Source organism: Cryptomeria japonica, chromosome 3, assembly GCF_030272615.1.
Source record: "Cryptomeria japonica chromosome 3, Sugi_1.0, whole genome shotgun sequence".
Lineage (NCBI taxonomy): Eukaryota > Viridiplantae > Streptophyta > Pinopsida > Cupressales > Cupressaceae > Cryptomeria > Cryptomeria japonica.
Genome location: NC_081407.1, coordinates 545780612 through 545793526, shown reverse-complemented (window position 1 = coordinate 545793526; position 12915 = coordinate 545780612). Strand labels below are relative to the sequence as shown.

At 34.6% G+C, this 12915-nt stretch overlaps 1 protein-coding gene across 1 annotated transcript in view; it reads right to left on the bottom strand.

Moving 5' to 3' along the window:
• Positions 1-802: 802 nt before the first annotated feature.
• The window catches only part of LOC131075095 (protein ACTIVITY OF BC1 COMPLEX KINASE 7, chloroplastic), a 160405-nt gene continuing 148292 nt past the window's right edge, over positions 803-12915 (bottom strand). The window contains exons 13-17 of the mRNA XM_058011918.2: positions 7399-7460; positions 7146-7220; positions 2983-3087; positions 2739-2880; positions 803-1289 (exon numbers count right to left, since the gene is read on the bottom strand). Coding sequence (XP_057867901.2) covers positions 1216-1289; positions 2739-2880; positions 2983-3087; positions 7146-7220; positions 7399-7460 — 458 coding nt within the window. The 3' untranslated portion in view covers positions 803-1215. The remainder of the gene's footprint in view (positions 1290-2738; positions 2881-2982; positions 3088-7145; positions 7221-7398; positions 7461-12915) is intronic.

The window sequence follows — 12915 nt, the reverse complement described above, 5'->3', positions numbered from 1 at the left end:
AAACCCTAACGAGTAAATTTTTTTAGGCTCCCCAATTTATGTAAGGAAATGTAATAACCCTACGTAAATATTTAGGTTAATTCACTACAAATACGCTAGGAGGAAAATGACCATCAATAAATAAATGAGAGGAGTGCAAAATACTACATAAATATATTCATGGATAAGTGCTAAACTTAAGGCAAAAGATTAGGTTGCTTTTACTTTAGGATTTGATGCCAAATGTTATGTGATAGATGACAGCCTATGATTTGTTTTTGTACTTCGTACCTAGTAGTCTATGAAATAACACCTATAGTATTATAGCATTTGTTGTTTTTTTGTCATTTCCAATTTCCACACATGTATGAATAATTCATATGTTCACAAACTTGATTTTTGTACTCAATTTTGACCCTTGCACACATAAATGATTTGTCGTCTTGCTTGCCTAAAAAATATTCACTTTGGTGCCTAAATCCTATATATAAACTCTAGTGGTGTTGATGAATACCATTTAAAGTTAACTAAACAAAATTCTTCTCATTAAGCAAAACACTAGGACTAAGTAGATAGTGTTAACAATGTTTGAAACACACTAAACAATCATGCAATACACCTGATCATTGTCAAATGTTGATGCAATACTCTTCTTATATGTTTAGTTGAAATCTCCAGAGTCTAGTTTTGATCAATTTCAAACTTCCACACAAAAATATACCATTTACAAACTATTTATTGTATTAAAGACAAATAAACTAGTATATGTCGAAGATGAAAGATAAAAATACAAAATATGCACTTTCCCACTTGAAATATCAAATAGTTCAATTCGTACACATCATTAGCAGGTCTATGACTTTATTTCTTTATATTTAAATAGAGCCTGTCGTTAGGAAGCCGGCCTCCCTCAAGATACATTAAAAAAATGAAATATAGTAAATATTTCATTTTTTAATAGGAATGAATGATAATACAACCTGGCGGATTCTTAAATGTAATGAATAATAAATATATGGTACATTTCCACTCTGTTGCTGCTGGAATTTTCAGCAACAGCCTTACATGATTGATAATTAATTTCAATTGCTCTACAATATAGAATCAACAATGAATCGGAAGGCCACAAAAGCAGTAGTAAAAAATGGCGAATGGACCACCTAGCCACAATATTATGACTCTGTGGGGAAATAAATTTGCCGTAACACATGCTCACTGTAAAGATGAAACAACTACTTAAATCATTTTTTCAAATTTGTCAAGTCTCTGTACTCTTTTCATGGCTTGAATAATCAAGATTGTGAATACTCCTGCATGCATAAACGATCCACTATTATTTGGGTTTAGAGAATACAAGTGCAAAAATACATGAAGAAAGGAATTCTGATCATAATCTTTCACTTAAAAAACATCATATCACTTTCTTTTTATCAAATAAAATTCTTAAAACTTTGATTCCATTTTCAAGTGTAGCAGTGCTTACTGCCAAGTAATGAAGCAACTAGCTGGTACAAAAAGAGTTACACACACAGAGTGGATGGGAGATGCACAAAATTCCAGAAATATGTATGTAATCGGGACAAGCTAAGAAATTACACATCAAGCAACAGACAGAACTGTTCATAAACTTAACGTAACTCCTTTGTATCCTAGATATAAACTGATAACAAGGGGGATTAGACAGCTCAATTTTGATATTACTCCAGAAAATAAATATTGGAATGAGTTTACCTTCTGTTCTACTTCTATCTGATCTAAATTTTGATGAGAAGTCCTAAATTGTTCTGCTTTTCCACGCAACAATGTGTCAAATGTGTGCTTAATTTCCTTACCATATGAATAGACAGTTTGTTTTTCTGTGTTGTGTTTCTGTTCTATTCACGGATGTTTGGGAATAGACAACAACCTTAAAACTTTCCTATATGAATCTCTAGAATGATGAATATAAAGCATCGACAATACTGATAGTCACACGACAAAATATATCTACTTCACTTGCCAGATTATTGCTTCCAACAAATGCAATCCAACAAATTTAAGCTTCGGATTGTTTCAACATATCATCAGATTGCACATCCAAATGAAAGCAATATAAGTTTAACTGTAGTATTACGATGAAATAGTTAGTCTGAGTTTTGTAAGTAACTTACATGATTTTTCATTTTACACAAACATAACAAAAATGTTATAGATAATAGCAGAAGATCAGCAATTCAGAAAGTAAAAATAATGAGTTCTGCTGTCCTATCTTCGGCCATGGACATTAAAAAAGTTATATTCTTCTATTCCATTCTTCTTTGCAAATGATTGAGGGGTATGTTATGATATGTTTATGACTAAGTCAAACATAATATTTGCTATGAAATGGAAGTGGGTTGCAGGACAGGCAAAGACAATTAATGCATCCCCAGTGCTTAGCATCAACAGCTAACAATCAAAATTTTTCATTCATTCTTGTATCCCCTTGTGCATGGTATCAACGGCTAACAATTAAAATCTTTCATTCATGCATCCCCTGTGCATAGCATCAATGGCTAACAGATACACATGAGTAAAAGCAATAATCAACATTATAGACTTCAAAATCCAATGCGTGGTGCATGTACAAGCTAATTTTTTGTCTCCAACATAGTAAAGGCCCATGTGAAGTCATTGATGAATAATCAAAATGCAATTCATCTTTGTTCTTTTTGATGCACATTATGACAAATAATCAGACACTCCAAGCAGAGAAAAATTATGAGAAAAGTAAAACATACCTGCACCGATATATGAAACAGTGGCAAGATTCTCCATGCCCTGGGCTGTTAGTGTAACTCCAGTATTCAATAATGTTCCCCCCAAAACTGTGTATATAGTTGCCATTTGCATTACCGATGCCCTTCTGGCAGCCCTTTCAGCCTAAAATGTTAAAAAAAAAAGCATTAATTCTGCCACTATAGCCTGCATGGATTCCTTGCAAAAGTTTATTACCCAAGAAGAAAGATACTTTTATTGACTTACCTCAAACACCCGCACCCGCAATTTTAGATCTCCTGCCTCAAGTTGTTTGATGAACTCATCAATATGTTGTATCCTATATGGCATGGCAACTGTGGTATCTCGAACCTGAATCAGCAGCATTCATAATATAATTTCAGAAGTCTCATTTAAAAATGGTTTATAGTGATGCTGCCGCACAAAATAGAAAGCATGTAACTGATAAATACTTTTGGACAAGAAATTTCCTCTGAAAATAATTGCCCAACCCTGTAGATAAACAGGACATTGATTTTAATTAGTATAAAATAGGGGAATGGTAATCTGTATTCCACGTGCAATCAAACCAACCTATAAATGAGTCTGCTTTTGATGTTTTGTGGCATTATTAACTTTCTATTTTGATGCACATTCGTAAACTTTGAAGTTTATTAAGATGATTCTTTGGTGTAACAGTAAGACAACTCTAAATGATTTGCCAACGAAAGCAAATATGGATTTCACGAGAAGGATGGTGTCAAGAATAATCTGTTTTATGGTAAATAGAATGGACAATTATTATTTTTTTATCCATTGTGATAAAAATCACTTTTTTTGGAATTGTGGTGAGGCTTCAGGAAAAAATCCAAGTATACGCCTCACCACAAAAAAATGTAAGCTACACAAGGCAAAACCCTGGTTATGTGGCCATATCCATACAAGAGATTACTTACAATTTCTAGCTTCTTCTGAAGCTGTACTTCGTGAAGAAAAATCTCTTTATTCAGCTTCCACTATGCTACATCGATTTGAACTGGAAACTCCAACTGAGCATCATAGTTGGCAAGTTCCTTAACTTCGTGTTCTTCTTTACCAAATGAAAAGTACTTTTCTGAAGAGGCTGTTACTCCTGTTGAGTCATTTATATCTGAAGCTACTTTTACAAACTTGCAATTATTTAAAATTTTGATTGCATTTTAGTATTAGCTTTGTTGTAAGGCTTTAGGATATTTTGTCATGGTTTCCTTGGCTTTCCTCTTCCTTGCTTGAGCTAATTCCCTATCAAGTTATTTTATTTCTTCAATTGCCTGCTTGCTTTTCTTAGCTCTTGCTCTCTAATATTTGCTGCAGCAACTAGCTGTTCTTCCATATGAAGTGAAAAATGGGCTGAACTAAGTTCAACAGTGAGTTCATCCACCTTTTTCTTGACTTTCTCAGATGCATAAAAGACATCTTCTGTAAACCTGATGGCAATATCTTTGTCTTCTACCAAATCTATATATTCTAATTTCATTGTTTCCTAGCAACAGTTACTTCACCCATAGTACCTTCTTCTTCTCATCAACTTAATTTAGAATTAGATTTTCATTCATGATATCCAATTTTTTTAGGCTTTGCACCTTTTTTTCTTTTGTTACCAATAGTTGTTTCTTCAGTTCATGTCGTTCTTTGGACCTCTGCTCAATTTCTGCAATCTTTGCTTGCTGTAGGCTGCAAATTCCAACATCTCTACAAAAAAAAGTCTTTGAAGTATCTCCATAGATGGGAAGCAAATTGCTTGTAGGTGCAACATGATTTTCAAGACTTACTAAGATACCTTTCCCTCTGTGAAAGTAATTTGCATATCCCAACTGATGGAATTCTAATGCTGCAGATCTCTCATTAACAATTGCTTCATGGGCAGCAGTCTCATGTTTCAATAAAGCTAGCCATCTGAGAAAAGTCTTTAATCATTAGACTTTGACTCTCTCTCATGGAAGACTGCACTCTTGTGAATTCACTACTTCATGAAATTATATGTTTGGTTGATAGCTACTTCCTTAGAAATAAACTCCATATTCTTGAGGGTTGCCTTGGAAACTTCCCAAGCATTTGGAACGACTGTACCATGAACAAAATGAGGCTTTAAGTGAGTACCCATTGCTTGCTTTATTTCAAACTTCAATATTGGGTGTTTCAAAATATTATCTAGATCCCATATTCTTATACATAGACAACCTTCAACGAAAGGATTTATGTACTCTTTGATGAGAGTTGAGCCTTTTACTATCTCTCCATACTTCCCAAGATGACAAGATTTTGCAAATATACCAAATCTCTGCTAGTATCATTACTGCCATACCCTGAGCAATCATCATGGATATTATCAAACTGCTTATCTTTACTATTTGTTGTTACATTTCTCTCGTGCATGCATTTCAACAAAGTCATCTTGAAACTTCACCTCATATGCTTCTTGAATCAAGACATTCGTTCCCTTTTCCAATCTGTAATTATAGGAATGCTCAAATGTTCCTAAGAAAAAAATACCCTCATTTCAGTAATGCAAAAGATTCTTCTTTCATTCTTACAATTATCCTACAAATCATCCTTATGTAGCATAAACTTAATCATTAGAGGATTGATAGGTGTGTACTGAATAGGAACAACTTTCTCACTTTTATAATTCAAAAGTGATGCTTCCTCCTTGACTTTTTAAAATTGAAGTTTTAGGACTTGGACTTGACGAAAAACTCGGCTAGGATTTGACAACAAAAAAAAAACCATAGTTTTACAAAAAAAAAAAAGAAATTAATGCATTTAGAGAACATACAAGCCTAATTTGACTATCAATTTGTCATTATTCAATCATTACACATGACATGTGATCTTCAAACACTCAATATTTGAAATTTCATAATTCATACTTAATAAATAGTGGGGGTTTGGGAGAGGAGACCCTAATGGGTTTGAGAGGCAACAATGATAAGCTACACTGGGTGTTAGATGTGAGAAAAACCCAACGATAGAAGGGGTGTGGGTGAAATTTTTGGATGATTGAAAATGTACGAGTTTGAGCTAAAATATGAAGAAATGGATGAGTTTGAGCCAAAATATGAAGAAAAAAAATTAAAAACCTAATTTTAAAGCTGCTGGACGTCCCAGCTGGATGCGATAGTCCTATGTTAGGACTCACGACTCAAAGTCTAGGACTCGTGTGAGTCTCATCCCAGGGCTCAGCAAGTCTTGGCCGAGACTCTCCAGGACTCGACTCACGAGTCCATGGCGAGTCGACTTGGCAAGCCTTAGTACTCGCGAGTTTTGCGATTTTTTGCCAAAACTCGCCTAGTCCTCGAACTATGTTAAAATTAGATGCTCACTCCAAGAATCTTGGAGACCAAACAAAAAGCTTGAAATAACATCTCAAAGTGTCATACAACTCTACTAAACCATCTGAGCTCACTGGTAACATCGAATTACCCCTCTAATCATGCTAACACAAGCCTAAAAAGTCAGCACCAACTGCAAAGCAAGAGAACCCAAAAAAGGGACATTACATATTCTATAGCTCCATCATCACTGCTTTGTAGAAGGCATCTGCATTATTCTTGTTTAGATTGTCAAACGTTGGCGCAAATTTTGTGCACCATCAAAGAGGGTCACATAATGCCCAAGGACATCCAACTTGCTCACTCCATCCCAAGAAATACTAGTGAAGATTAGAATCTTGTAAACATTTATGAGAAGAATATCATAGGGCTTGATTGCAATTTAGAAAATTTGTTTTAATTTTTTATTTTTTTATTTTCGTAATGGTTTTAAATTTTTTTAAAGTGATCTTGGAGAGGAGACTCCCCATTGTCCCTGGGAAGGTTGAGGGGTGCTTAGGTGTCTTTTGGTCATCCCAAGGACAATAGAGAGTCCCTTGGCCACTCCCTTAGAAGAAGGGATCCCCATGGATGTTCTACTCGTTGGTGGGGAGACATCTTTTCATCATCCCCAAAATAGGGGTTTTTCAGAGGGGTTGTGGTTGGGATTAAGCATGCTATAACTGGTCAAAATCCCCATCTTAATGCCATTGAGTAAAGTTAGGTACAAGAAACCTTTAATAGTTATGCCTGTAGTTGATAGTTTATAAACACAGGCTTATAATACTTTCATTTGCAAAGTGCCAAAGAGTATACAATGCAAAAAAAATATCAGTTAATAGTTTGTCTTCCATCTAATTTCAGCGTGCTGCTCAAATCACCCTCTTCAGTATTTTATGCAAAATACCAACACAACATTGAAAAAAAAAATCAAAATGCTACAGTAATTTGTGAAATACGTAGCCTCATATCTGACACTTAAAAAATAGATAGACCTGCTTCATAACGAAGACAAAACATTAATGTGGATTATAGCAAAAGTAAAGACTCTACACATTAAGAGTAAAGAAAGATGAGTACGTCAGTTGCTTGTCTCTGAATCTCTTCAACTAGATAGGGTCCATTGCTTTCTGAGTTCCGCATATCTAATAGATCCTGTCAGTGTGAAGATAACATGCAATTGAAAAATATGACTTTTAAAAATAGTGGAAATTAAGAATTTTCCTTAAAGAAAGAACCACTCGTGTTGGAATACCTATGAGTGGAATATAATGGATATAATAACCTAATGTATAGACCAACTTATACATCAAATAGGGTAACAAACATATACCTGTGCATAAGGAGCAGCTATTTTAGCAAAAGAAAATTCTGGATCTAATACATAACCAATACCTGCAGAAAATTTTGCCAACAGGAAACAAGAATCAGAAAAGCAATCGTCAGCCACCTTTAATGTAAGGGAACAAAATTTCCTGCTCTTATTAACAGTACTTGCCTTTCAACATTTAGATCATTTTTAAAACAGCTTTTTATATAAGCATACCTATTTAGGACTAAGCCATATGTAGACTAGGAAAAAGGTATATCAACATTTAGCTAGAATCAAGTTGCTCTATTTTAATAAAGAAATAGATTCTTTTGGATAAGTTAAAAATCACAATAGCATAGCTGTACATTTCTTCAGTTGTGAAACTATCATAGCAGACAAAGACCATATTGAAAGAATGTAAATACCATAGTTACAAGACTTGGACTCAGCTCAGACTCCTTCAGTTGATTTTTTACTCCGAACCAGACTTAGCACTCAATCTTGGCAAAGTGAAAAATTAAAAAATCATGAAATATAGAGGTTTTTAAAGGATTAAAGCTATTATCATGCGCCATGTAAAAAATACGTTCATATCTGAGCAGGAATAATAAAAAATAGAGGATCAATCAAGTCACTGAATTGACTAACTTAGTCGCTATGATTATTCTGGAAAACTTCCTATGTACAAAGATAAGACATAAGATTCCATTCCCTAAGACAAAAATTAGATTTCAAAATATGACCATCTAGGTTAGTGAGCTGGACTTATTTTGGTCATATTTTCATATCCAAGCAGGAATACATGCCTTTATTATGACAGGAAGGAAATAGCATCACAAATAAAAATTGCATCTGAATATCACATAATTTGTATTTGCATTTGTCAAGAAGGGCACATGATTTCTAGTTGAAGTTAGACTGAGTTCGAGTCTCTAGAACCCACCCAATCCTTCTCATCTCAAGCCTTGCCAATTCTAGTGAGTTTCCTACAAGTCCTGTAACACTAATAAATACAAACACCATTGATAGATTTTTAAAATACGGTAGCCCAACCAGCACACATTCACTAGCAAATTGGGTTAAATTTGATTTTACAATTTTATTTTTTTCCTTATTTTCTTCCTTTTGTTTTTTATAGGTCTCAATTTTATCTCATAATGTTTTGCATGTGTCAACCTTGTGACTCTTTTTTCTACAATATGATCTGCAAAGTAAGTTTTGTCTGTCATTTTGTTTCTCATAGGGTGGTTGACCATTGCTTTTGCTAGTTTTGTCTCCTCGTCATGAAGAAGTTGAATCCTCAACCGTATAACTCCCAAAGATCACCTACAATCAAACACCTAACATAGAAAGAGAGAAAAAATAATAGAATTGTTATGGAGGCCAAAGAGACTATTGATGCAAAAAGCATGAATCAATAATGAATATGCATTGTTGAATAATACAATAATGATGAATAACCCCTTATAAAGGATAAAGAAACTCTAGATGAAACCCTAGGTGAGGATTAAAGTTAAATCATGATATGTGTCCAAATCCTATGAATTGAGACGAAAAAGTACATGACCTAAGTAAGTTTAGTATGCTAGTGTGGAAAGGGGTCTAATTAATTAAATAGGAAAATATCTCACTCTAACAGCCAATTGTCTCCTCCTTTGCCTCCACCATTTCCTTCATTGTTGGAAGATGAAACCTTATTGGAAGATTTACCTTTTTGATGAGCATGGGAAATATTCCCTCATGTGGTTTCAATCATTCTTCCAAAGGCATTTTCTCTTTCTGCCATCTTTTCAACCAACTAATTAAAAGTGAATGTCTTTAGTAAATTACTTGCTTGTAATGACTCCAAATAGATTGAATATGTGGGAAGAATAGCTTTTATGAAGACAGTTAGATATATATATATATATATATTGTTTATATAATGATCTTAAGAGTTTCATAGACTTAATCTACTAGATGCACCAACCACTAATCCAATTCACGAGAACTTTCCCATTAGAGGCACCAATCCGTCATTCAATTTGTGAGCACTTGCTCGCTAGACACACAAACCCCTCATTCAATTCATGAGCACTTACCCTCTTGGTCAGAGTAACACAAAATTGTACAGGTTCAATATTCATTATCTCTTGGAAGAAACGTCAGAATTACCAAATGAGAATATGCACCCAACAGGTGATACAAGGAATCAGAGGACAGAAGATCATTGAAAGCATTGGTATTGAGCATGGATTTATATCCTTAGTTATGAAGGGCTGTAATGTCCCCTAATTAGTTAAGCTTTAATTTAACCCAAATTTGGCCAAATTTATAAATAAGTAAATGGGTTTTATAGGCGTACCTTTGTATACTGTTTTCTTGCAACAAAATTAGAGGACATATATGAAATAATACTCAAAACTGAAATATGAATTATATTAAATGATATCAAATCTACTATATTAATGACTGTTAGAATTATAATTGCTGAGTATAATCAGATTATTATATATAGTCAGTTTGTAAGTCAGTTACTAATCAATTCCTTTAGTCCATTAGTTGGATAGGGTGTCCAAGAAACCATCCCTCCTAGGCCCAAGGGCAGAATACCATATTCCCCTTGGCTCCATATGGCAGGTGTTAGGCATCCATCATGGAGTGGCGTACCCAGCGAGGTGTTCTATCACCGTTCCCCCTCATCACAACTACCTTCTCTCTTAAGCCCAAGAGCAGATGCTTCACCCCTCTTGGCTCCATGTGGCAGGTATTAGGCATCCACTATGGAGTGGTGTACTTAAGAAAAGAGTCCCTTATTTACAATGAATCATTTGAGATATTCCAATGAAGTTTTATTTATTCAATTCATCTCATTATGACAGTCAATTATATCAGACATAATTCCCATATTACATTATATAACATAGTGCCTTGAGTGGGACTATCATTACATTTCCTGTTAGTGTTACTTTGGCTCAGTGTTAACCATTTATTGTCATTATTCCATTATCATCAGTTTTGTTATTCTTTATATTATTAGCATTATATGAACTTACAGCATTACCATAATTTGTAAACTGAATTGTATTATGATTTCTTAAATTCATGAGCAGATACATATTTATAATTTTATATGTTATGTCTAATAGTACTATTATTTTAATGCTGTTTAAATAAATGTCATTTGCCCTTTTACTTAATAGTATATTGACTGTTATTACTTTGTGTAGACACCCAAAATTGTCCAGTCTAATTAAATAAATATTTTATTTATTTAATTACTTTAGCCTAATTCATCTATTAATTAAATAAATCTTTATTTATTTAATTAATTCATTTATCCTCTTCTAGCCTTATTTCTCATTTAAATAAATACATTTATTTATTTAAATTATCCTTTTCCTAAATTAAATAAATATCTTATTTATTTAATTGATCCCACTTCTTCTATTAATTAAATAAATCTTTATTTATTTAATTAATTCATTAACCTTTTCTACCCATGACACATGTCATTCATCTCTTAATTCATACACTATCTACCCCTTTCATTATTTTATTATTTCTTTTACCTACCCTCTAATCATAGCCGACCTCCTTTTACACCTCTCAATCTTATCCCTCCATTTCTTATTGTGTCTTCTATATAAGGAGATGCTTCCTTCATTATCAAACCCTAATCATGCATTCTAATCAATCATTCTAATCATCTTTTATGCACTTGACTACATTACGATCCTACTTGCAACCACATTCTGTTCTTTGTTGAGCTCTTGTGCACATAAAATTTGAGAGCAAATATATCAAACAAGATCAATGGAGATAGGAAGAATGGAGATCCAAACCCTATTGGACATGTGATGGTATAATTTTTGTGATTTCATTTGATTTGCATTGTCTTAGGTAATCTTCATATGTTATGGTGGATCTTTGTTGTTGTTAGGCTAGGGTTTTGTGGTTGAATTCATTTAACCTTTCAATATCGTTATTATTGTATCCATTTTCACCATATACATTTTGGCACGCCCGGTGGGACTCTTGTCCCTTTTGTATTTAACATTTTTGTTGCAGATTTTGTGTTTTGAAGTTGCAGATCTGACATTTTCGGCAACATTTTGATATTTTCGCGTCTACGTAGTTTCGGATCGCGTTTTTGATTTTCTGGCGCGTCTGTGTTATCGCCAATATTTTATTTTTTGCAGATTCCGAAAATCACGTTTGCGTTCCTCAGTCGCGTCTGCGGTGTTTTTAGCCGCGTCTGCGGTCTGGAGCTGCGTCTGTATCTCACAGAACCGCGTCTGCGTCAGGAAGTCGCATCTGTGTTGAGGGTAATCGCGTCTGTGTTCACCGGTTTCAAATTTTGGGTTTATTGATTCAGTTTTGGATTTTGCATTTAGGGTTTCAGATCTGGTTTACTTGGAGCTAACATTTTTAGATCTAGCTAACGAAATTGGTGCAGCTTGTCTTGAAAGCAAAATCGTTTGGTTGAAGGCCCCTATTTTCACAAAGTCTTTTGGATTTAAAATTTACCTAACTTGTGTGCTTGCAGGAAGGGGTGATTATTTGAAACAATCCAAACTACTAACAACTCTTTGTTGCAGGTCCTTGGCAAGGGTTTTTGGATTTTTATTGTGTGCCTTGTTTTCATAGACTAGCAAACACTTCAATTGGTGCACCAAAATTGAATCATTGTCTTTTGTGTCTTGAGCAATAGGCTCTTTTTGTTTAATCTTTAGAGGGCCTGTCTTCCCGTGTGGTCATTAGGACTACTAGTGAGAAGAGAACGACCCAAGTGGTAGCGAGAAAAACCCATTCTTCTGAACCACTATAAACAATTGTATTCATGGTGAAAACTATGGATAACGTGTGCTGATTAGTTCATACCGACACTATGTCTCCCCATAAACCCGTTTGATCAAATTTATTTGATCAGTTGTCGGGCATAACCCCTATCGGCTGGGAGCCTTCTGTATTTACAGAGCTGAAAGTGCCGCATGTATGGCCACACGAGCGGATGCCCTTACTAGCACCTTTTTGTTTTAGAAGCCCAAATCCTTCTAGTTGTTGGGGCAGGAGGTCGGACCTCTGGTAGCGGCCCACACACATACGGTTCTTAGTAGAGATACAAAGTTCGCCACGAGGAGTTTTCGTGGGGACTGATGCTTGGCTGACCCGAGAAGTGAGTGTCGAGGGTGGAGCCAGAGAGGTCAAGCATCTAAGTATCCGCTCTAAATAGCGTAGCCTCGGGGGTAAAACCCCATGTGGGATCAACAACTATTGTCTTGGCCAGCCATAAGAATTGTGCTTGACTTATTTTAAACATTCAAAACATTTAAGACCAAACAGCAAAACATTGTGTCTTTTGTGTTTTCAAGTGTATGCAAAACATTTTTTTACATCAAACAACACACTTTTTATTGGAGTCATTTTGAGTCTAAACACTTGCAAACATTGAATCCTCATCAACACTGTGTCCTCTTGTCACGAAAAACAATCAAACAGTCAGATTTGGTCACAACAAAACGACTTCACAGATTGGAAAAAATTGCACAAATTTTG